Here is a 25,211-nt window from a genome sequence, read left to right as displayed (position 1 = left end):
CAGAGAGAACAATTGCGAGGTCAGTCTCCTCCTCGTACATATAGTGTAGTTTGGTGATTATATCTCACTGTACATGACCGACTCTGTACAAACTGAAAATTACACTACTCGTGCATAGCAGAATAAACATTCTTCCCGAAGAAAATGTGTAACCTTACCAATTTTTGGTGTGAGGGAACAAGTAATATGTTTTGTAAACAACCGCGAAAAGTTGCCCCATCATTACATAACATTTTTAAAAAAATGTGATGTGAAATTTTAGCTTACATTTTCTTTTAATTGCTACATATTACAATATTTTAATGTATGTTTCGGTATCATTTTTTTTGTGCAGCCCTTTCCTAAAAACTTGATTGTCTTTACGTGACATTCGACTGCTATCTTCGAATTTAGTGGTAGTAGACACTGCTTGTGGACTAATGGTCCCCGAGGTTTGTCGTTACCTGCATGCCACGTGTTACTTCATTCGAATAGTTCAGAATATACACATGTACTCTATGATCTGATGAAATTATAATAAAACAATTACAAAGTCTATGGAATTATTGGGCCAATGCACCTCCCAAGCTACATAGATTTTCACAATCATTCCGGTGATTTTTTTCTATTTTTCTCATTTGCCTTCTGTCCCTTAACATCAGTGACAGAGGTATAATACAATTGTTGGAATTTCAAAAGGTATGAGTGATTTTAGTAACGATTTTGAATAAAAAAGACGACACTCAAGGATGAAAAATACTGATGGTATTTAACATTATCTGATCTAGCTATGATCATTGACAAAAACAGCCAAAAAATAACAGCAAAAACTATAAAACATACGCTAATACCATTTTCTCAATAGAATATCCTGCAAATTTAGCAGTTTGTCACAAATGGCTGATACTCTGAGTTCACTATCGCTCTGTGTATGGATCAATAGTGAGCGTTATGCCAGGAATATCGAGGATGGTTCAAACACATATCTTATATTCATCCTATATACAACAAGAGCATGTTATATCTAACAGCGAGATATGAGAGAAAACTTAAAATGTATTAGTTCAAACTAGTTTTTCTATTATTTTGATAACGGAACACAAAACTAGGTAACTGTAGACAGCCTTTTATTTCATGTATACTTAATTGTTTCGTTTAGAATCAAGACACGTAATTTTTAGTTTATGTATTCTCAAATTCATTACAAATTAATTCGTTAAAGACTTTATGATCTGTATCATGTTACAAATAATGTACTGTATTTCAAGTAAAGCGCATTCAACATTTTCCAACATTAAGTAATAATTGCATCCAAAAGCACGTGATCAAATTGATCCCGTGGTGTTTACATCATACATTCCATGATGACTCTACTTTCAATTCAATCAACGGCACTTGTTGAAGTTTAATTGAACTGAAACAAATGTATATGCTACAGAATATTTCACGTAATTTTAACATTTGATTTTATTAATCATATTCCTGACCTGTCGTATAAGTTCTATACAACTTCGCATATGAAGTTTTTTGTTTTGTCGCAATAAATATCCCTCAATTTCCCTCTACTACTGTCATAGGTTAGACAATCCTCAACATCGGTTTTTAACTCTGTCCCTCGACTTCCTATCCACGTCATCTCTTCACCATTAGGTAATCTCCATATGCCTTCAACATCTACGTCTGTTCCTGCCAAAAAGTATCTCCCGGATGCTGCAATGATAACATATATAATGTTGTAAAATATATTCATTTTGAACAAAACAACATATTATGTCAGAAATTCTTTGTATAGCATTATGACAAATCCACAGCAAAATATCGGTACCGTCTTTGAGCTCTTTGGAACAGTAAAAAGTGCTGGAGCTCAACAGCATATTTAAAAAAAAAGTATACAATCACGATATTAAATGATGATTAACTGTCTCAACTTCCAAAAGAACACATATCGCTCAAACAGAGATAAAACCACACGCTTCGGATCTTCATTTGTAATTCCGTAATTGCGATGCTCACACACCTCGGATCATTATCTTAAGTTAACTTCATTACCTGAACGTCCCTAATTCTAATGCTCGCACACATTGGATCTTAACCTAAAGGTCCATTATTCCAACGGTCGCACATCTAGGATCTTCACCTGAAGTTCCGTTATTGCGATGCTCATACTCATCGAAAAATTCTTTATTCCTATGATCACACACCACGGATCATTACCTAAAGTTCCCTTAATTACCTGAAGGTCCCTTCATTACCTAAAGTTCCCTTCATTCCCTTATTCTGATAATTACACGCCTTGGATGTCCCCTACCATTTACATGGTGCAAGCCATCGGGGCCTTCATTAAGAGAACTTAGACGGATCAGGTAATTAAACATTTTGTAAATGTTTCTAGTTATCTGTATATTGGAAAACACAGTGAAATCAAGAAAAAGAAAGAATGAAGTTTGGAAATGAAATTAAAAGGGCAGGAAACTATATTCTGTTTGATGGATTCCGTGTAAAAAGTGCAGAATTTGGTGAATTCCAAAATTTGATCCATCGAAAATACAATTTTAACTATAAACATGTCTTTTCTCAAATAAAATATTTTTGGGCTAGACTGTTGGATTACCTATCGAAGTGAAATGAAACTTCATTTTAAACACAACAGTTAATTCATAGAGTTATTTCTATCGGTCGATTTTGGTTTTCTTAGTCGCCTCCTTGGTTTCAAAATTTAGGCCTTAAGCAACTCGTAGAGGGACGGAACAGCTGTATAATACAGTTGAATTCATGACCTGGTTCTGTTATATTTAATTCTGAATTTGTATTGGAAGGACCTATTAACCTGTGTGTCTTAAGTACAATAACAGCAAGAAAATAACAACAAGTCGACATAATCATAATCAAATTCGATCAAATCGTGACAAAACAGGAACAAAAGAAAGATTAACACGAAGACTCCTGAAAAAGTAATAGGAAAGTAAGATCACATGTTCAGGGACAGTAAACGCTTCTGCTTCATCGGCGACACCCGCGATAGAAATCTTGGTCAATGCAAGTAAGTAAAGTCACGTCATAAAATGTGAACAAGGTATACAACAACGGAAGCAACATGCAAAGTAATGAGTACCAAACATGTCCAGATTCATATTGCACATCACTATTTGAGATGAAACGTGTTCCGATTGAGCTTTATAAATCTAAAACACGACAAAATGTATAGCTTGGTAAGTATTGAAATAATTCTACTCACTAATAACGGCTTCGACGGCATCGAACTTTTCCACGCTTGTCATCCAGATAAGTCGGCCTCCTTTTGTCTGGCAGTACTCATCACTGTCGGTTGCCGTCAATGATTGATTTGTCACAAGCAGGATACAATAGGCATCGGATACAATTTGAAATTCCAAGGGACACGCTGAGAAAATATAAAAGTAATTACAAATTTTATGAGATAGGTTTGCAATGTTTAAAAAGAATAAAACAAACGCCCGGCAGTTTCATTGATTGTAAAATTATGCATGGTTTATTAGGTATATTTACAACGTTTCAAAAAATTCAAAGAAACGCCCCGCAGGTTTTTATTTCATTTCTTATTATGCGTGCTTGCTTGTGTGTGTGTGTGTGTGTGTGTGTGTGTGTGTGTGTGTGTGTGTGTGTGTGTGTGTGATGGTGTGCGTGTGCATGTGTGTGTGTGTGTGTGTGTGGGTGTGTGTGGTTGAATGATATCACACTTCTATAAACAACCGTATATTTATTCATTTTTCCTCCAATAATTCAGAAAAGCAAATACCATAAACGTAGAAAAGAACAATATATTTCTCTACACCTGTCCTCTGCATTATCATATGAAATAAATGACGGCAATCCGTTCTTTAGAACGTTGTTAAGACAACCATAAACCTTTAGTTAGACACTGTACTGTCTTCTAGTATCGGCTAGTGTATGTACAAGGAACTGCTCTGGTAATGTTCCCAATACTCATACAGGTGTAGGTACACTTCTCTCCGTGACAGACAAAACTGACTACAGAGGTAGGTATATAGCCTTGCAGCAGTGTGTAAAAACTTCTTATCGACTTCAAATATTTACCAATAAACACTAAACCATGCAAAATCTGATCGAAAGAAAACATCCTCATGAATGTTTAATTCGAAATATTAATTTTTCATACTCACGTTTGAATGTGTACTTCGGACTTGTCCACGTATTGTCTGCCTTACATGTGATGCTTTCCGTTACACATGTGACGTTTGTGAATGAGGAGTTAGAAAGGTATTCGTTACTAATAGTAATGCCAACGGACCTTAAACTAGATGTGGTGGATAACGTCATTTCCGGCGGATCGGAACATTCTGTGGAAATGGAAATCACAATTAAACAGTTAAGGCTGACACTGACATCCCCACCTCGTTGTTAGTATTCGTATATTTAATAAAGAATATATATCAACCACTTTTTGTATTTTTTTTAATTTTGTAACTTGATTGTCTAATTCATCTCAATCGTTTTTCCAGGCTCCTGGACCCGTAGTATTATCAAAGCAGTAATAAAAATAGTTTTGTTGTGCTACTGTATACTCGACAAGTCGAAAATTTTTAATGTGGATTTTAGAGAACTCAGAACTCATTCTTTCTAAGAGTAAGATAAAATATACTGACAAATAATGAAATTGTACGAATGATTGAATTCATCAGTAAATTTTGTGGTAAACGTTTCCGACAGACTATAACAATATCCAAGGGGACTTACTGTGTGTCTCTGTTCACTGGTTTGTCTTTGTTTTCAAAAGACATCTTTCCGAAAAGTTCATTAAAATCAGCAACATTCAAGTCATTCTTGTCATTTTTTTTCAATTTCAATTTAGATATATTGATCATATATTCAATAATTCTATTGACCAATGCCCAAACATTCACCAGAATTGAAAACGGGAACATGACAGACTTTTTTTCTACTATTATATCGATCTTTTCCTAAAATGCAGCCAAAAAGAACACTCTTTCCACATATAATCGAATAATTCCTGATTCCTGAAAATACAATATCTAGTATCATGATTTCCGTGTAAAAAAAACTGGCAGGTAAACTTACAATACACGATTTCGTGTGACGAAGACTATGAGAAAGTGTCATTGTCGCCTTGGGAAATATGCTTGTTTCAGCAATATCTTTGGTTAGGAGTATTCGATGTTCGTTATCATTATGTCTGGCTGTTTTATTGCTTCTCATAAAAACTTTATTGTAAGCACATTCATTATCGAATATGCAGATGGTGGTTAATAAATGAAAGTAGGTATTAAAATCAAACCTACAATGAATACTGAGTGTGTTCATTTCCTGCAAAATAAATCTCTTGTTTAATTTCATTCCTTAAGATATTAATTCTTTTCATTGATTTTGTACCGTGTTAACTCAAAAAACAAAACTAGACAAAGACGGAAAGAGTTTTTTTCCGAGCCACAGTACACGGACTACCAATTGTTTGCGAATGAATACTATTGAGACAAAGTATGAAATTTACAGAAATTTTGTAAGGAGAGGACAACTGAAGCGTGACGATTCAATTTACTGATTTATTATCCAAATAATATGTTGATACCAGCAAATTATCGAATGAATGACTTTCAACTGGACAGCTAAAGCTGGTAAGAATGACAATGTTCGAGACAATGGAAATTGAACAGGAGACAATAACTAAATTTGAATATAAATGCCAGCTGGCCAATGATCATGGTTGATTATTCTAATGGATGCCGGTTCCTATGACTGTCTAACACTTACCTGTATTAATACACACAATATTGCCAGACGAAAGTTCAGTACATCTCTGTCCGGACCCACATGGTTTTTCAGAACAGTTTTTAGCAATATCCTGGAATAAATCGAAATAAAAAATTGTATTAAATTTTAGGATCAGTGCATCTCCTATTAACGATTGAACATCTGTTTCGATCAGGTTTGATACCTCCTAGGCTTCCACAATTTAGGCCCTCAACATTTACGACGACTCCAGGAACAGTAAAACAGCCATGTGATGCAGTTTGATTTAGTACTTAGCGTATCTAATCATATTTTTCCTTTAAAAAAAAATGCTACTCACTTGTCCGTCTTCTGTATCATTTACATAATATCAAAATTCGTCACATTTTCTAAAAGGAAGAACCAATAAAATACAATTTTTATTTACTCTTTTAAGTCACAAATTAGATATACTTAAAATGTAGATGTTACATAACAATACATGTTGTTTTACGGAAATAGATATGCTGAACAATGCATATCTACCGTTACTTTACGATACATGTGTGGGCAATTCAATTATGAAACAACAAGCCTCCCTTGTCAATGAATGGAAGAGGTAGACCTCCATTAATGTAAGAACCAGTGTCGATGTTAAGGCTAGGGTTCGAAGAGCGAACAGTAACCTTTTATCACTAGAACAAATGTACTCAGAGACCTTCATTCTAAGTTCATGTGCTGAATAATGAATACTTGCCGTCTCTGATCTTTTTAAACATGTACGTAAAGGGCATTATTTAAAATACATGTCAGGAATACTAGCTGTCATTAAACCCGACCTCGTTCTGTGCATGTACTCAGATACCTTCTTTCAAAAGTAAAGAGTGAATTCAACCTCTTGTATCTGAACATTTTACCCAAAATTATGATTAAAGTACATAGTTAATTCCTTATGACAAACTAAGCAATACGATAGTATTCATGGACCTTATTTAATAGGTTATAGTCTTTTATGTATATCTTCTAGCAAAATCATGTAAACGCGTTCTCAATTGACAAATTTAACATGGATCTAAGCACATGAATAAGACCTTTAGATACCACAGAAGCTGATGTTAAGAATATTTACGAATGTAATGGTATAAAATGCAGAATGGCTTTCATGATGTTACTGAGCAATAAGGAGTCGATAAAATGTAAAATGTACACTGAACGTGTATGTGATTGCAACGAAAACAACTGCAAGTTACACTACAAGAAAAGTAGTCTACTGGTACATCACGGCCACATTCTAAATGTTGATTGTTTGATTAAAAATAAGAAAATTTATTGTAAATTTTTTTTAATGTATGTGAAGTTACAATGAAAAGTAATTTGATAAAAAAAAAACCCAGTTAAATGCACAATATATATATATATACAATTTTGCATATGATCAAATAGTCTCCAGAATCGTCAACTCACTCAAAGAAAAGTCGTCCCATAAAATTGACAATTTCCATTTCCGGACTAGAGTTAATAAACGGCGCCAATCTCAAGGTAGTCAGTTTTGCATATCTAACTAATGCAATTTTACAATAGGTCGTAATATTACGCCCAAACTAATAACGTTATTAAAACATATGTATGTCCAGAATGTGTTTTCTTGAATTTATATGTATGATATATAATGATATATGATATTTCTTTCATTCTCATTAATTATTTGTAAAAGTAAAAAAAAAATACATAAAACACTGAAATTCGGCTCGGCTTGATTTACATCAATTCATGATAACATTTGCATTTTCATTATTTTTTTATGTTGCTTTTAGGTTTGTTCGAAATCTGAAGTAAAATAGTCACCAACTGTCAAATTAGCTATAATTAACTTAATTATGCTGATGAATAAACGTAAAGGACTCTGTAATACTATGACGATGTTGAATTACATTAAGCAGTAAATGTTTTCAATTGTGCATGCGTTGTAACAGATGCATTTATACATCCATACGCAGGACTTTCTGGAGTATTTTAGGTCATTACCATTGACAGAGCACATACCTCGTTCTTGGATTAGGTACAAAATCATGTTATCAACCCTGGATGATGTACATTTACAGGTAACATAACCTGATTAAATAATAATTCCAAATAAGAGGACTGACTTATTCCTCTGTTCAGCAACAAGCTCCAATTTGTGCCCAGACTAGAATTTCGCTGAGGAGGAGCTTCGCACGGGGAAAGGTTATTTTGCCATGTTAGTACTTGTTTGTTCAAGCCGCATTTTAATGTTTTCTCAACTTTCCACAAACCATTGATATAGTTAGTTCACATAAAAAAAGAGAAAAACTAATGGACAGGGTATTAATGATGGAGAAAATAACAATAAGATATTTAGAATTGGAAAAAAATAATAATGGACGAATTAATGCTGAAGATGTTTAAAGTAAACAGTGACATCTTGCCCTGCACCATCAGAAAACTAAGAAAAGGAAATGTATATCAGCCGTGTAATCTCGCCCTGAAAACCGATCCTTCTAACTTCTTTCTGATAGTCGAAATTACAAAACAAGCTTGCAAGGTTTCACATGACGCTGAATGCCAAAATAGGTTTGGAAAGCTTGAACGTAGCACCACTACTAGCTTACCCAGATGCCAAAAAACCTTACACATTGTACACCGATGCCAATGATACGTGTATTTGAGTATGCCTCATACAGATGTCATAAAATGGTGTAAAAATGGCGCTTCACTATTTGCCGCTAAGGCTCAGCCATTCACAAACAAAATGACCTGTCAAAGAATTGGAAGTGTTCTTTGCAAAAATAAGATTACTAAATGCCAATTTTGTCCTCAAGACAGATCACAAACTAAAATATATCTAAATTCGCAGATGAAGAACAAAAAGATACAAAATGTAGCGCAAGGGTTGAAACTGCGCTGTCACGAAAATCCGACAATGACGGTGACAAGAACAAAGAAACCTCTAAGGAGCTTGTGGACGAGTAACACGAGATAGAAACTCGCGCAATAGAAATAAGCACCTTGATTCTAATAAGTTTGATCCGGGAGAACACGTAACTCGCGACAAAGATGCACCTGATAAACTCAGCAAACCAGAGTGGAGCATAACAGGAATATACAAAAGAAACAGGGCAATGATAAAGATATACAAATGTAGTAGGAATTAATTGCATTCAAACAGTGGGAATGCTATTAAGATGGAGGAGAAACGTCACTTGGTCTAACGAAAATTCGGGCGATTCAAGATTATGTTTGTACATTCCTTAGGAACTGGAAATTTTACTTATCAAATAGTACCACAATCTCCTTGCCCTTTAATAACAGTTATGACTTTATAAAGATTATTATTTTTCCCCAAATACGAAGCGGAAATTGTAGGCGTCAACACAAGAAATACTTCTGTATCCATTTGCAAAGATTGGCTTAGCCTTTCAATGTCCTTACCTAACAACACTGTCAGGCAATAAATAAAAAGTGTCGTTCATTGACCTGTACTGAACGGCCAGAAACATTCAGCCTGTCAGATCAATCAGCTGATAGCATTGTATAACCCATCATCAAAGAGATATTTCCAAGGTACGGTTATTCCTTATAGATTATCACAGACAATGGAAATGAAATTGTCAACAAAGAGCAGCATTGTATATCTAATATGTTTCTACATCCTACCACTGTCAACAAAACAATGGCAATGTAGATGGGTATCAATGAACTCTATACGATGTTCTGGAGAAAAAATAGAAGATGATGTACAGACAAGGGACGTATATCTCAACCAAACCTTGGAATTGAATCAGGATAGTCAATAACTAGTCGACGCTTTGTTACCGTTGTTACAACTTGTCTTGTGTGCGATAAATTGTATATTGTAGCAAAATGCATGTTCCATCACCTGATGCAATGGAAGACCAGTGTTAAACGTAATGGTACATCTGACTGTTACGGACGATCATATTGCGACGTTCTTGAAACCCAGCCAACTTCAAGCGCCCTGATTATGAAAGGTTAAGGAGGAATATGAGTGCCTCCACCAACAGTTAGGGATGTCGGAGGGAGCATTGTAATGGTAATCCTACACCTGGACAGTATAACCTTGATTTCCATAATTATAATTTGTTTGTTTTGGAATTTCAATGGTGGTTTTGGTCAAAAGTTAATTGGACCAAATTTGAATAATTGTATTTTAACACGCGATATTGTATTGACATCTGAATGTTGGATTCCAAATGATTATTCAATAGACAATAGAAATCTTCAAAAGTGCTGTACTCCCTAGAAAAAAATGAAAAAACGATGTAATCAAAGTGGTTGAAATGTACTATTAATAAAGAATTGTATTTCATATTTGTTGATAATTCTTTTAATATTTTTATACCATTCACTATTGACAGCCGACTTGTTCACTATGCTAAAGACATTATTATCATATTATCCTACGTTCCCCTTTAGTTCTTCGTAATTTTATTTGCTATACAAATGTGATATTTGCAAGAAATAGAAAAAAATATATATTTTGGTTCTTTGAACACATGATATGTTTATCGGAAACTTAAATAGTCAAACATACAAATACGATTTTATTGCACATGATACAAATGTACATTTCTTGAGCGTTTCTGGAACCACACTGAATCCATTTTTAATTATCTTGATGACTATTCAGATAGGAATTCACCAGGGAGAGTTAACCCAGATTCTGGTGTAAATGGATTCGGTTTTACATTGATTAACTTTTATAAAACTACGGATCTTTGTATTATGAATGGTAGGGATATTGATAGTTCCTCAAATGACTTTACACAATGTGGATCGAATGACATGAGTGTGATTGATTACTTGATAATGCCTTTTGTTTGTTTCATTCTACTGGAAAAAATTATTGTCGGTTATTTTACTGAATTCTCCAATCATTCACATTTATACATTCATTTTCATACTGAAACAATGTCACTTCTGATGATCCTGTAGTTCATGATTTTGACGGCGTTGAAGGCCCAAAATACGTTTAGAGTGAGGAAGTTTAACATTTATTGATGGACCTCCGGAAGTGAATTCAGATAGGTTACAACAACATGTCGAAAATATCAGGAATCCATTGATAATAGCATAAATAAATTTACTAGGGAATTTATACAATGGAACCCCTTTTCAAAAAACGTTGTGTGGATATTATATATTAGTAATGTTGAACGTTCAAATGTTAAGTCTAAAAAGAAGAAACCATGGTTTAACAAGGAATCCAGAATTTCAAGCAATATTTAGTAGCTTTACATGTATTTGACATATATCACACGCTACTTTTACATAAAAATAATCTTAAAGCATTGAAAATAAGAATAAAATAAAACATTTTCTCATAATCATAATCCAAATTCAAATTCAATAAAACTACAGGGAAACTAGAACAAAAGAAAGATCTTCAAAGAGACTCCTGAAAAACTACAAGGAGAATAAGACAAGGCGATACGGAAGAGTAAGCGTGTTCTGCTTTTATCGACGAAACTTACCAAGTAAATCATTATTAATCTAAGCTAGTAATGCCATGTAAGACAGTGCCTAACACTTTAGAATTCTGCACAATCACAGGTTGCATAGTTTAAACTATACAATCACGAATACAACATTAAGATTTAATGCATGTTAATGTATTACAATATATCATAATTGGTTAATTGTACATATTTCTATGTTAAATACTAGTTGTACAATGATGTGGATAATTATGACACCCCAGGTATCACCATGGTCGCTTATTATCGTTATCTGTAAATGGACGTTAAATTATTAGCAACATTTATTTTCAAAAGATTCTTTAATTTTCTAATTTCTCTGAAAGAAATTTTGGCGATAGTAATAATTATATATCGGTGTTGAACTACAGTAAGACGTATTTGTTTTCATCAGTACCATTTTCAACAATATAACAATAGTACAGTCAACACCTGGTACGTAACAGAATCATCGTTGATTTTCCCGAGTTATTCTGGTTAAAACCGTTGACAGATCACACCACCTCGCTCTTGAACCGACTCAAAAACATAATTAGATAACCTCTTGATGATGTGACTGTACATGTAATAAAACCTGATGAACTTATAATGGTTTGTTCATTTTATTTTAATTTTTGTGAGTAGTTTTGAAATAAATATCATCAACAAAACGTACCAAAATGTTTTTTCTTCTGTTTTTAGTCTCTCATTTTCAATGACAATAGGTTAGCCATTGGTTTTGAAAGATTCAAATGGCATGAAGTCTAAACATAAGGTAACAGGTACTATGCTTTCCCAAACGCTATGTACAACTATATAACATTTACCTTAGGTGGATTCCAGTCAGTTGGATGGCTTGAGATTATGTTATTATCACTGACCACTTGTAGGTCAGTAGACTGGTTAACCAGGTGGCAGTAGAATCGAGTCCGATGGTACGTGATCCCATGGCAATGTACACGAAATAGACATTCCCTTACACATGATGTATAAGACGAGATATCAATCACACGGAATACTCCCTTATGTAAACGAAATCCACGCACGTACTTTACATAATTCAGGTATATGATATCCTCATCTGACACGCTAACATCAAGAAATACCAGGGCTGGCATTGCCAACACAACAATTCCAAAGATAAACATTATCAGTCGTTGATCGTACAAAAATGCAATACTCGCATATTAAATGTCGATATCACGACCAATATAAATGAGATGAAGTCACTTTCTAATCCAGATATAATGCTTCAGGCGAATTTCACACCCATATAAAGATTGTGCAGTCCAATTGCATGAATTACGATGACACCTCTGTCCTGAGCTGGCGTTTTTCGAGTGACTACCGTTAAACCTAGAAGGGAAACAGATTTTCTGTATAGAAAGCATTGCAGACACTGTTTCGGAAAAAGCAACAAACAAATACTAACATTTCAGTCTCGATTTAAACTCAAATTAGGACAAAATGTAAACAAAAGAAAGAATTACAACTCTAATGCATTTACGATCAGATGTTCCTGAAGGGTTAGCATTTTCATCATCAACAGCCATCTTTTACATTGGTTCATCAAAGTTTGCAATGTTCCGTTCTTAAATGAGAACGAGGTAAACAACAAGATTACAAACGAACATCAAACAAGTTAAACGTCATATTGCACATATTTCCAAATTCAAAATATGACTACTGTCAAATTTCCCCATAATCTCCATCAACCAGCATTCCTTAAAACCATGTGATGCCGACATTTTGTACTAAAATAGTGATATTGGGAACGATGTCGAATCAACCTCGACATGTATACACCATAGCTTGAAGATGAAATTGAAATCATCAGGTTTATGATATAGCATGGAAGATAACTCTCCTTGTTAGTTTCATTATAAGAATCTATGTAGGTAAGAAAGAAAAAACAAAACAGATGCTCTTAATCAATGTCTCTATAAAGCAAAGCTGGGGAAAGCGACACTCACTAGAAAGGAAAACGTTAGCCAAATACTGAATTTGACGAATAACATTTTAGTAGTTCTATCTTTTTACAAGTACAATGTTTTAGGTCTACAGTTCAACCGTGGTTAGAAACAAACGAAGAAAATGGCTTATACAGCACAAGTACTATTATGTGAGAGTCTAAGAAAATATCCGTTCATGTCTGCGCACGTTTAAGGCTTCAGCATCACTGATGAATTATATATGAAGTAACTATCAGTATGATGCGGTTCAGCTAATTTTGATTTCAGAATATTTTATTGTTACGATTTCAAAAACAAAAGGAATTGAGAAACCGGCATAACCAATGACTGCCTTCTCCTTGCTACTATAATAAGTATACATATCATTCAAATAATCAAATAATTAGAATAAAGGTACGGAAATTATACAGATAAATTTGAGATATGTTTTCTGTCACAAAATAAACATTATTGGATTTTTCCAAGTAACATTTAGAGAAATATCTTATTGATTAAAGTGTATTTTTTTACTTGTCAAAAAGAAAGTCAGTAAACTATGCAACGCAAATTACCTTATCAGATATCAAATCCAATCTCCAACCGAAAAACTTGAATTTGGAGCTAACATTTTAGACATTTCAAGGGGATTTATGTCATCAACAGCGACAATTGTAGGTTGCCGCCATATTTTTCAGCTGCATAGTAACTTGTCACAGGTTAAACTTTCTTTGAACATTATACAGCAAAATTTGTCTCTTAGTGACAAGAATAAGTACCATTTTCTATGTGAAAATGAAAATATATTTACAATGAATGTGTTTACGTATATATTTATGACTATATTTTGTCGCCTGCTGTGAAGTTATAATGAGATATTAGTGTCCACAAAAACCTGAGTCAGCTTCCTCTTTTTATATTTTTTATATTTGTTGTGAACATGCCAGTAATTTGGCTATTTTTCTTGTTAAAATATAGTAAATAGAATATCTAATAGTATCTACAGTAATAACACATATATTTCACTAGTGAATATTTTTTGTAAATTTCACTCGTGATACTAAAATATTTGATACACTTATGAATATATTTGTTATTACTGAAGGCACTATTAGAATCCTCCGCTATCAGGTCAAGAAAATAATATCATATAATAATTAAAACAAAAATCGTTCGGAACGTGATCTTCAATGAAGCAAAGTATTTATACATACTCACCCTCTTCTTATGAATCCATACAGATAAGAAACAGATAAAGTCTTGACACAACAGTGCATGAATGAGACATTTACTTAAATGAGAAGCCAACGACAAGAAACAAATCGCTGAATCAGCTCAAGAATCGATATATTCATATCTGTGTCAGGTCAACCATTAAAGAAATGTTTCATTATTAATAGATACATTCACTCGGCTCAAATAGGTGTCTTTGGTTAATAAAATAAAACGGTGACAATAGAAAAAGAAGTATAAAATTGTTTTACTATATTGAATCGAATTATAGATCATATTGAAAGGTGATATTCACTTGTGTGTACAATTCAATTTGGGTATAACTTTAATCGATCTTAGACTGCACACTTTTAGATGTTCAGAAATCTTGAGACTTATTGTAACACAATGAAAGCAATATAAAGTTATCGGAATGACTCTTGTTTGCTTCCAATTGGACATGTAGGTCTATAATACTGAAATATCAAATTTTAAAATATATATATATATATATAATATGTCTTTTGAAAAGTGACCTTCTAAAACTACTCGATCTTTGTTGATATATCTGATGATTTGAGTCGGTGTAGATTTACTTGTGTTTGGACGATGATTTGGTTTTTTTTTATTTTGAAACGAAACCGAACAGTAGTTGCATGGCCTGATCTCCAAAATTTGAAGGGAAACAAATTTGCCAAAACATTTTGAGGATCAGTTGTAAGGAGAAAATGGATACAGAGTAGGGCTATATATGTGATAAATTATTTATTGAACGGCGTACATATCTCTTTTTTGAAATCCTTCTAGCAGCTTCACGAACGTGAAGGTAGTGTTTTTATGTTGCTTTCCGTTTCCAAGCGGTCTATCGCAAGCGAGTTAGAATATGACAAATACATTCCTAATCAATTAGAACACATTTACGACTGTAAAGTAGGTTACCACGCACCGTGATCCTTGGGTCATCAGCAAATCGATTACAAGAATAATACCTCCTAGAATTTACTTTTACCAGTTGTGATTTATCGAATATAGCTTGATTCATTCCGTATCACGTGAACTGATCATGGTGGAGTGAATTCTTATCAATTCAATAACGACAGAAAGTTTTTTGTCGGATTCGGGTTAGATATCACCAGCGACAGGAAGCGATTGTTTGTACAGGCTCTGCAAGCCCGGAAGTAAGAATATTATTTTCAGGTGCGGCCGTTCTTAACTGTATGTAATATTGACGTCACATTAATAGTGAAATCAGATTTCGTGAGAATATACTGTTTATACAGTGGTAAGATGACACGAATCTTGTCATCAGGTTATCAACTCTTTGCAACAGCATAAAATAAAACATTGGAACTCGATCTCAGTATATTGATGTTATCTACTCTTTCTCTTCGAAATCGATCGAGCTCCTCAGTTGATTCAACAAAAGAATGTTTGACCATGAAAATCCAAAATCAATTACTGCGGGACATGTGTGTATAATATATGATTGTTCAGCTATAATCAGTATGCTTATTCTTTATACAGTATTAATGCTATTCTTGGCTAGAACTATTTTCGTCTTCATGATATTTCATTAATAATGATGTAGCACATCAGATGAGAAGCCCTATATCCACCAAGCCAGTCGTAAACTATAAAGTTGCAGTAGAATCGATGGAAAGTTCAGCTAATCATAGTAATCGGAAACCTTCGGGACTATCCGTAAATGAGAAAGTATTCTCATGCGAGGAAAGTTTTCATTTACGGAAAGTACCGATGTTGTTTTTATTGCTCAGGTACGTTACGTTACGTTGCAAAAATGTGTAATGGATGTTGTCACGCTGATAACAGGATTGTTATGATTTTACACCTCCGATTTACCAGCAGGTAAAGAAATAATTCCGGAAGGATAAACGTTATATACGTTCAGTTCGTGAAATATCGACATCAGTTCTTCCATCAGGCGTTACTCGGCCATCTTCTGTGAACTGACATGTGAAATCTTATTGAGAAATATCCTACAAATGCATGTCTTTGTGAGACCTGGAGGTCGACGTTATTGATACTGGTTAGTTTGTCTGCTGGTTTCGTTGCAGCATAAATTGCTGTCATTAAAAGAACGAGACGTTACTGACTTCGACTGGTCAATATTTACATGGTGGATATCGTCCATGAAACAGAAAACGCTTACTCTTTCGGAACACCTTGTCTTATTTATGTCCGCTTTCAGAAATCTCCGTGTAAATCTTTATTTTGTTCATATTTTATCTAGTTTTATTGAATTTGAGCTTGGATTATGGTTATGTTCTCATATTGGTATTTTCTTTTCTTTTTTTTTTTTTAAATATTTTTTGCATCCCTGATTGACGTAGGAATTGCTGACAATATAAATTACACATTTATGCCTACCCATATAATCCATAACAGAAAAAGTTTCACCCAAAGCTGGTGCTTCATCTCTCAATTATGAAGTAACAGTATTTGAGTAATTGAGAATATCGATTCCTCAGTGTTCGTGTTTGATGTTGTCATGATGATAGGACGATAGAAGATACATTATTTTATAATCATGAAACAAGCCTTAACTCAGTACATATGTACCGTAACGTTATTGATCCTGGCTTCAGTGATTAAGATCTAGGTTGAAACAATCATTGAAAACCTACACTCGTAATGTCTGTTTCTATAAATATGGTTGTATATGTAAATCCGATTCTACTTCAAGATCCCATTTGATAATCAGGTGTAATAATTCCTCTATATTATCCTTACCCATGCTACGATCTCACCCCTTTACTTACATAGAAGTGAGAATCATTCAATTACATTGTGTGATGTTAAGTTAGATGTGTGGGAGTATATCTGATGATTATTTAATCCATGCATAACTGGTTCTCTTTTTAAATTGTGAGATTATTTTCAATCGATGTGGATTCCCGTTTTTGATCTTTCCATATGTATTTTCAACGTTTTGCTGATTTCAAGTTGAAATTGTTCTTATCTCCCCTACAATACCTCATATATGTATATGTGTTTCACATAATTTGTTATGCAGGCGAATTCTTTTACATTTTTAACGACATTTTTGAAGAGGGCAATTTTTCAACACAAAAATTTTTTAGATGCTTAAAAATGTTGATTTCATCCTCTTTTGTAGCTATTTGTAGCCATTTTGTTGCCAATCGTCGGCATTTTCCGCCATTTATCGATTCAAAATTAAATACCACAAGGCGTAGGATTTCGTTTGCAGCCGATGAAATAGAACAGGTAAAACAAAAAAGAATCGAACCCAGGTCTCAGGTATATTCAACTGTCCCGCCAACCGAGCCAAAGAAACATGTTCCGTTAATTATGCTCCACTATGTACCAGCGAAAATGACCCGCTCCTTTTATACTATAACAAAAAACAACTGAAGTACTGCTACAGTCATTGTCATAGATGCATGCATAAGTGACACAAACCAGTACCATTCGTATTGAAAAGCATTGATTTTGACATCGAATTCCGCAAAATGCACACTTCAAGCCTACATTTTGGTAATTCCTCTTTATAAAAGAGACGAATTACGAAGCAATTTCTTCTAGCTGTCTTTATCAAAGAAGAATTTTTTTTTTCATTTTAAGAGGAGTGTTTTGAAAACGTTACATATTTCACTATTTTATGTCGAAAAAGGCCTTTTTAACGATTTTCTGGAGGCGATGTTTTGACGATTTTTGTAAGACCCATTTTCAAATATTAATTTTTTTCTGACGAAGGTAAATTTTTTAAAATGAATGTTGAAGAGGGCAACTTTACAAACAGAAAAATGTATTAGGTGTTCAAAAATATTGACTTCGTCCTCATTTTGTCCTTATTTTCGTCCTCGTTTTTTTCTCTTGTGTCCTTATTTGTCTTCTTTTTTTCAACGTAGATCCTTTCGAACGCCTTCAGTAGACATATGTTGTTAATCAGACCATATTATGCTTTTGTGATCCTAAGTGGGCTGGAACATGTACGTTAATCTATGAAATGTAATCCAATAAGATATATACTGAAACTTATTTGTCCTGAAATATGGAATGTTGTTACGAATGAAGCATTCATTTGGTTAGCTATTGTCGGTTTACATTAATATTGAGGAACATTTTTGTTTTTATTATTTTTCTTTTTTCGAGTACGTGTGTGGTGTGTGTGGGGGAGTGTCTTGAGGGGTATGGGGATGATTTGCTGTAGGAGTTCTTCCTGGGCCTCCATAAATCTGATCAACCTTCTTCATCAATAACTATACCGAGTTGGGAATGTTACCAAATCAATATCTTTGTAACAAACAAGGTAAATTTACATGTTAAATCAGTTAGACTGTAATGGCCTGAAGTCCTTTAAACTGTAAGAGAACTACTGAGCAATAAAAATAACCTGCTGTAATACTGTTGTCACAGGAAATCGATCGATGTTTGAATATTGCATAGCTTACACGCATGTGGTAATGGTTTGCATGTATTTTATTGTGGCTAGGGGTTGATTCTCACCTGAATTGCGACACTGCTTCTTCGGCGACACAACCCATGTAAATCTTGGCAAACCAAAGTAAGTAATGACACGTTATCAAATGAGAACAATACAACAACGGAACCAACAGGCAAATTAACGAGCATCGAACACGTCCAGCTTCATAGCTCACATAGAATTAGAATATTCTCAATCAGATCACTATGACGACCGTAAAAACGTCCCAGAATTTTCATCAACCGCCATCTTTTGAAACCCTGTGTTAAGGATGTGCCTGTCAGTTGACGACTTCTTGCACGAAAATCGTGATAATGTGAACAAGGCCTTAAATATCAAATCAAATGCGACATGTAAACACCACAGGTTGGGAAAGCAGTGCTGTTGCTGTATAGGGGGAGGGGGGTGCTCGGCAATGATAGGAGATAACACGTAACACGTGTCTTCCTATGTTTCCATAGATATTTTATTAACATCAAACAGAACATTTGAGTTAACTCCTCTGTACTGTTATCGCATATTTGCATTGTTCTCGATTATATATGTATCATATGATGGAATATGCACGAAATCCTCCTACTTATCGCACAGCATGGTGGAAAGCTCTCCATACTGGTTTCATTGTAGGAAAAGATAGTGATAAGCGAGTGATGTAGAAAAGTCTGTCATGTCCTTGATTTTCGTTTCTGCTGGGTATATATGATGGACGTAATCAATATTTTTTTTCTAAATTAAGACATGTCGTCATCAATATATATGAAAGTGAAATAAAAAAATTTTGCAAGGTTCTTGTGACATGTTTTGATAAATTCAGCCACTTGTGAAAACCAGTCACTCAACAGAAGGGCTCAGAATACCAAATAAATTTCACAACAATATCTTTGTACCGTCGTTCACCTTTCTTGAAAAAGTCAATTTTTAATACAAGAGAATGAGGGCGTTCTTTCAATTTAGAGGCGTCACGGTGGTATAAAGAGATGAATAAAATGTTCCAATAGAAGAAATGGTTTGGAGAAGAGGGTGTTGAAGACTGGTCAAAAGTCTTTGCAGTTCTTTACAATCCACATACTATTTATTTCACTTTTTTATTAAACAATATCACATTAAGACTGTAACCTAGGTTTGATAGTTCTGAGAATAGTGGTAAGAAGTCTGGACAAGGTTTTGGTTAAACAGCTAAACGAGCCCGCAACAAAACGCTGTTTTATTGATTCTTGTGACGTTTAAGAATAGAATCATTAATAGGCATTCTACTGAAGCGAGATTAGCTCATTTTCTTCTTTAGAAAGATAGCGTAATGTATAAAAGGGTTTCCTTCGTTAACAAGCAAGTCTAGTTCTTTGTGTATGCAAGAAATGAGAAAATGTCTGCAGACAACGATCACGTTATTGGATGCCTAATCTGCAGACAATAACATACCTGTTATGTAGATATTGAAGTGTGAATTTAACACTGACCTGTGAAAACAAGCTGACGGAGGAGCAGTTCTTAAGTCATGTACATTCAGTTGCTGCTGCAGCCTGTGTTTGTGGATGAAAAGTTTGAATTCAATGAGTTAGGAGTAACTGTGGGAAATTACAAGGACATATCTGCTTTGAAACTATGATGAGTGTTAGCTTGACTTCTGGTGTAAACTATTACTGATTTTAATGATCCACTCCCTTACTTTCAAACTCAACTTTCACAACTTGGCGACTTTCGGAGAACAGACTTTTTATGGACAGGTTTAGAAAGCCTGATATGTGACGCATAATCAACAATTCAATAAAGTATCTAAGCTAGTTTCCACAGCTCATCAGAAGCAGTATTAGCTGAACCCACTTGAAGTTTTCGTGACACAGAGATGAGAATTGAATTTTACATAGATTGAACATGTTAAAGCAGATATGAGCATTTTTTTTTTAAATAATTGATTTATATAACATCTAATAAATTCGAAAGGAAGGAAACTGGATACCCAAACTCATTAGAATGCATCGATGTATTAACAAATTTTACAATTAAAATATCCTAAATAAACAAAGAACTCATAAATCTTACCTTAAACACACACATAGACAACATCCACTGTGTCGTAACGTTACCTTCATCAGATATTGATCGACTGCGTGCATTGTGAAGTTATAAATCCTTTGAAGATTTGTTTCAATTTAAACGTTTTCTGTCCATTTAAAGCGTGTACTAAGGGACAATAATATGTTATGATTTGTAATTCTATATAATATTTTTGTACGAGAATTTGGGTGGGGGGATGATTATATCTAGCCTCCCATGTGAACTAGGCGGGAGAAAGGGACCAGAAATAAAACATATTATCGATATGTAAATAGACACTTCTATGAATGACCTCGGAAAATTCTATTCAAGAGTGTAGAAAGTTTGACTTAGTCGATATGAGAAGAGAAAACATATACATTTGGCCACAAGCTAGGGACCGCAAATTTCAGTATCAATAAATTGTTTTTCCTTTTGTTCATCGTTAACATAAACCATTGCCATGCTTCTTGCAGTGTTTGCCTTTGAGTTTTGTACCGTAAAACACCAAATGATACACTTAAATTAACGATAATCCTGATTAAACTTGGGCATTCCATTCTCTAACTAAGCACGAGTTTAATTGCTATTTAAAGCAGCATTTATGTATGTATTACTAGTATATCATACATGTGTTGATACTTTAAAAATGGTAAGTCGAAAATTGACAAATGCTGAAAGCTGGTGGAATGGTACTTTCGATTATAAACGGAAGCAACGCGTGGGAATGATTAGGTAAGCGCGTTACACAGACGCACACCCTCACACACACACACCTTCAGAAACACACACATACATACACACACCCTCACACACCCTCACACACCCTCACAAACACACACACACAGATATATATATATATACAAAACAAAAACAATATTTACAAATAATAGGTACAGACGTATATAGGTGTGTCAAGAGAATACTGAACCGATACCATCTACAGCACTAACCAAACAGAATCTTCTGTAAAGATGCATTCCCAAAATTGTACAACAGAATAAAGAAAGCAAAGTCTTTTAATTTTGGAAAAGTTTTAAATAGAAAAGAAGAAATAACAATCGAAATCAAATTTCAAAACAATACGCGTAAAAATATATAAAATGTATACTTACACAAAAAGATATTTTTATACAACTAAACTTTTTAAAGACATAGATAATGTGTTCATAGTGAGAAAGTCTTGATGTTGCTTGATAACGAGTGAAACCCTTTTATGCATTACGCTATCTTTCTAAAGAAGAAAATGAGCTAATGACGCTTCAGTAGAATGCCTATTAATGATAAAGATACGGACCTCCAAGTTTAGATTGTGTTCTTAAACGTCACAAGAATCAATAAAACAGCGTTTTGTTGCGGGCTCGTTTAGCTGTTTAACCAAAACCTTGTCCAGACTTCTTACCACTATTCTCAGAACTATCAAACCTAGGTTACAGTCTTATTGTGATATTGTTTAATAAAAAAGTGAAATAAATAGTATGTGGATTGTAAAGAACTGCAAAGAACTTTTGACCAGTCTTCAACACCCTCTTCTCCAAACCATTTCTTCTATTGGAACATTTTATTCATCTCTTTATACCACCGTGACGCCTCTAAATTGAAAGAACGCCCTCATTCTCTTGTATTAAAAGTTGACTTTTTCAGGAAAGGTGAACGACGGTACAAAGATATTGTTGTGAACTTTATTTGGTATTCTGAGCCCTTCTGTTGAGTGACTGGTTTTCACAAGTGGCTGAATTTATCAAAACATGTCACAAGAACCTTGCAAAATTCTTTTATTTCACTCTCATATACATTGATGACGTCATGTTTTGATTAACAAAAATATTTATTGATTACGTCCATCATATATACCCAGCAGAAACGAAAATCAAGGACATGACAGACTTTTCTACATCACTCGCTTATCACTATCTTTTCCTACAATGAAACCAGTATGGAGAGCTTTCCATCATGCTGTGCGATAGGTAGGATTATTTCGTGCATATTCCATCATATGATACATATATAATTGGGAATAATGCAAATATGCGATAACAGTACAGAGGAGTTAACTCAAATGTTATGTTTGATGTTAATAAAATATCTATGGAAACATAGGAAGACACGTGTTATCTCCTCTCATTGCCGAGCCCCCCAACACTACACATTTCTGTACAGCAACAGCACTGCTTTCCCAACCTGTGGTGTTTACATGTCGCATTTGATTTGATATTTAAGGCCTTGTTCACATAATCACGATTTTCGTGCAAGAAGTCGTCAACTGACAGGCACATCCTTAACACAGGGTTTCAAAAGATGGCGGTTGATGAAAATTCTGGGACGTTTTTACGGTCGTCATAGTGATCTGATTGAGAATATTCTAATTCTATGTGAGCTATGAAGCTGGACGTGTTCGATGCTCGTTAATTTGCCTGTTGGTTCCGTTGTTGTATTGTTCTCATTTGAAAACGTGTCATTACTTACTTTGGTTTGCCAAGATTTGCATGGGTTGTGTCGCCGAAGAAGCAGTGTCGCAATTCAGGTGAGAATCAACCCCTAGCCACAATAAAATACATGCAAACCATTACCACATGCGTGTAAGCTATGCAATATTCAAACATCGATGATTTCCTGTGACAACAGTATTACAGCAGGTTATTTTTATTGCTCAGTAGTTCTCTTACAGTTTAAAGGACTTCAGGCCATTACAGTCTAACTGATTTAACATGTAAATTTACCTGGTTTGTTACAAAGATATTAATTTGGTAACATTCCCAACTCGGTATAGTTATTGATGAAGAAGGTTGATCAGATTTATGGAGGCCCAGGAAGAACTCCTACAGCAAATCATCCCCATACCCCTCAAGACACTCCCCCACACACACCACACACATACTCGAAAAAAGAAAAATAATAAAAACAAAAATGTTCCTCAATATTAATGTAAACCGACAATAGCTAACCAAATGAATGCTTCATTCGTAACAACATTCCATATTTCAGGACAAATAAGTTTCAGTATATATCTTATTGGATTACATTTCATAGATTAACGTACATGTTCCAGCCCACTTAGGATAAAAAAAGCATAATATGGTCTGATTAACAACATATGTCTACTAAAGGCTTACAAAAACATCGCCTCCAAAAAACCGTTAAAAAGGCCTTTTTCGACATAAAATAGTGAAATATGTAACGTTTTCAAAATACTCGCCTAAAAACACGCTTCTTAAAATGAAAAAAAAGAATTTTCTTCTTTGATAAAGACAGCTAGAAGAAATCGCCTCGTAATTCGTCTCTTTTATAAAGAGGAATTACCAAAATGTAGGCTTGAAGTCTGCACTTTGAGGAATTCGATGTCAAAGTCAATGCTTTTCAATACGAATGGTACTGGTTTGTGTCACTCATGCATGCATCTATGACAATGACTGTAGCACTACTTAAGTTGTTTTTTGTTATAGTATAAAAGGAGCGGGTCATTGTTGCTGGTACATAGTGGAAAAAAATTAACCGAACATGTTTCTTTGGCTCGGTTGGCGGGACAGTTGAATATGCCTGAAACCTGGGTTCGATTCTTTTTGTTTTCCCTGTTCTATTTCATCGGCTGCAGACGAAATCCCGCGCCATGTGGTATTTAATTTAGAACCGATAAATGGCGGGAAATGCCGACGATTGGCGACAAAATGGCAACAAATACCTACAAAAGAGGATGAAATCAACATTTTTAAGCATCTAAAAAAATTTTTGTGTTGAAAAATTAACGTCGTTAAAATGTAAAAGAATTCGCCTGCATAACAAATTATGTGAAACACATATACATATATGAGGTATTGTAGGGGAGATAAGAACAATTTCAACTTGAAATCAGCAAAACGTTGAAAATACATATGGAAAGATAAAAAACGGGAATCCACATCGATTGAAAATAATCTCACAATTTAAAAAGAGAACCAGTTATGCATGGATTAAATAATCATCAGATATACTCCCACACATCTAACTTAACATCACACAATGTAATTGAATGATTCTCACTTCTATGTAAGTAAAGGGGTGAGATCGTAGCATGGGTAAGGATAATATAGAGGAATTATTACACCTGATTATCAAATGGGATCTTGAAGTAGAATCGGATTTACATATACAACCATATTTATAGAAACAGACAATACGAGTGTAGGTTTTCAACGATTGTTTCAACATATCACTGAAGCCAGGATCAATAACGTTACGGTACATATATACTGGGTTAAGGCTTGTTTCAGGATTATAAAATAATGTATCTTCTGTCGTAGAGACCATGTGAATTTCAAAGGGTGTTTTATCTTTTACGGTTTGAATAAGTGAAGCAGGTGAAAATCCATTAATTTG

The 25,211-nt window shown here is 34.2% G+C and overlaps 1 protein-coding gene across 1 annotated transcript; it reads right to left on the bottom strand.

Moving 5' to 3' along the window:
- Positions 1 to 1,480: 1,480 nt before the first annotated feature.
- On the bottom strand, positions 1,481 to 12,346 carry LOC132547501 (uncharacterized). The gene is made up of 5 exons (XM_060211258.1): positions 12,026 to 12,346; positions 5,746 to 5,836; positions 4,140 to 4,316; positions 3,215 to 3,379; positions 1,481 to 1,689 (listed from the first exon to the last, which is right to left on the bottom strand). Exons 1-5 carry the CDS (start codon positions 12,344 to 12,346, stop codon positions 1,481 to 1,483), a joined length of 963 nt encoding a protein of 320 aa, XP_060067241.1.
- Positions 12,347 to 25,211: the final 12,865 nt, after the last annotated feature.

The sequence above is a fragment of the Ylistrum balloti genome, unplaced genomic scaffold (genome assembly GCF_031769215.1).
Source record: "Ylistrum balloti isolate Yb309-2 unplaced genomic scaffold, AGI_CSIRO_Ybal_v1 Utg369958, whole genome shotgun sequence".
Taxonomy (NCBI): Eukaryota; Metazoa; Mollusca; class Bivalvia; order Pectinida; family Pectinidae; genus Ylistrum; species Ylistrum balloti.
The sequence above is the reverse complement of the archived record's forward strand: the minus strand, read 5'-3'. Positions and strand labels throughout refer to the sequence as shown.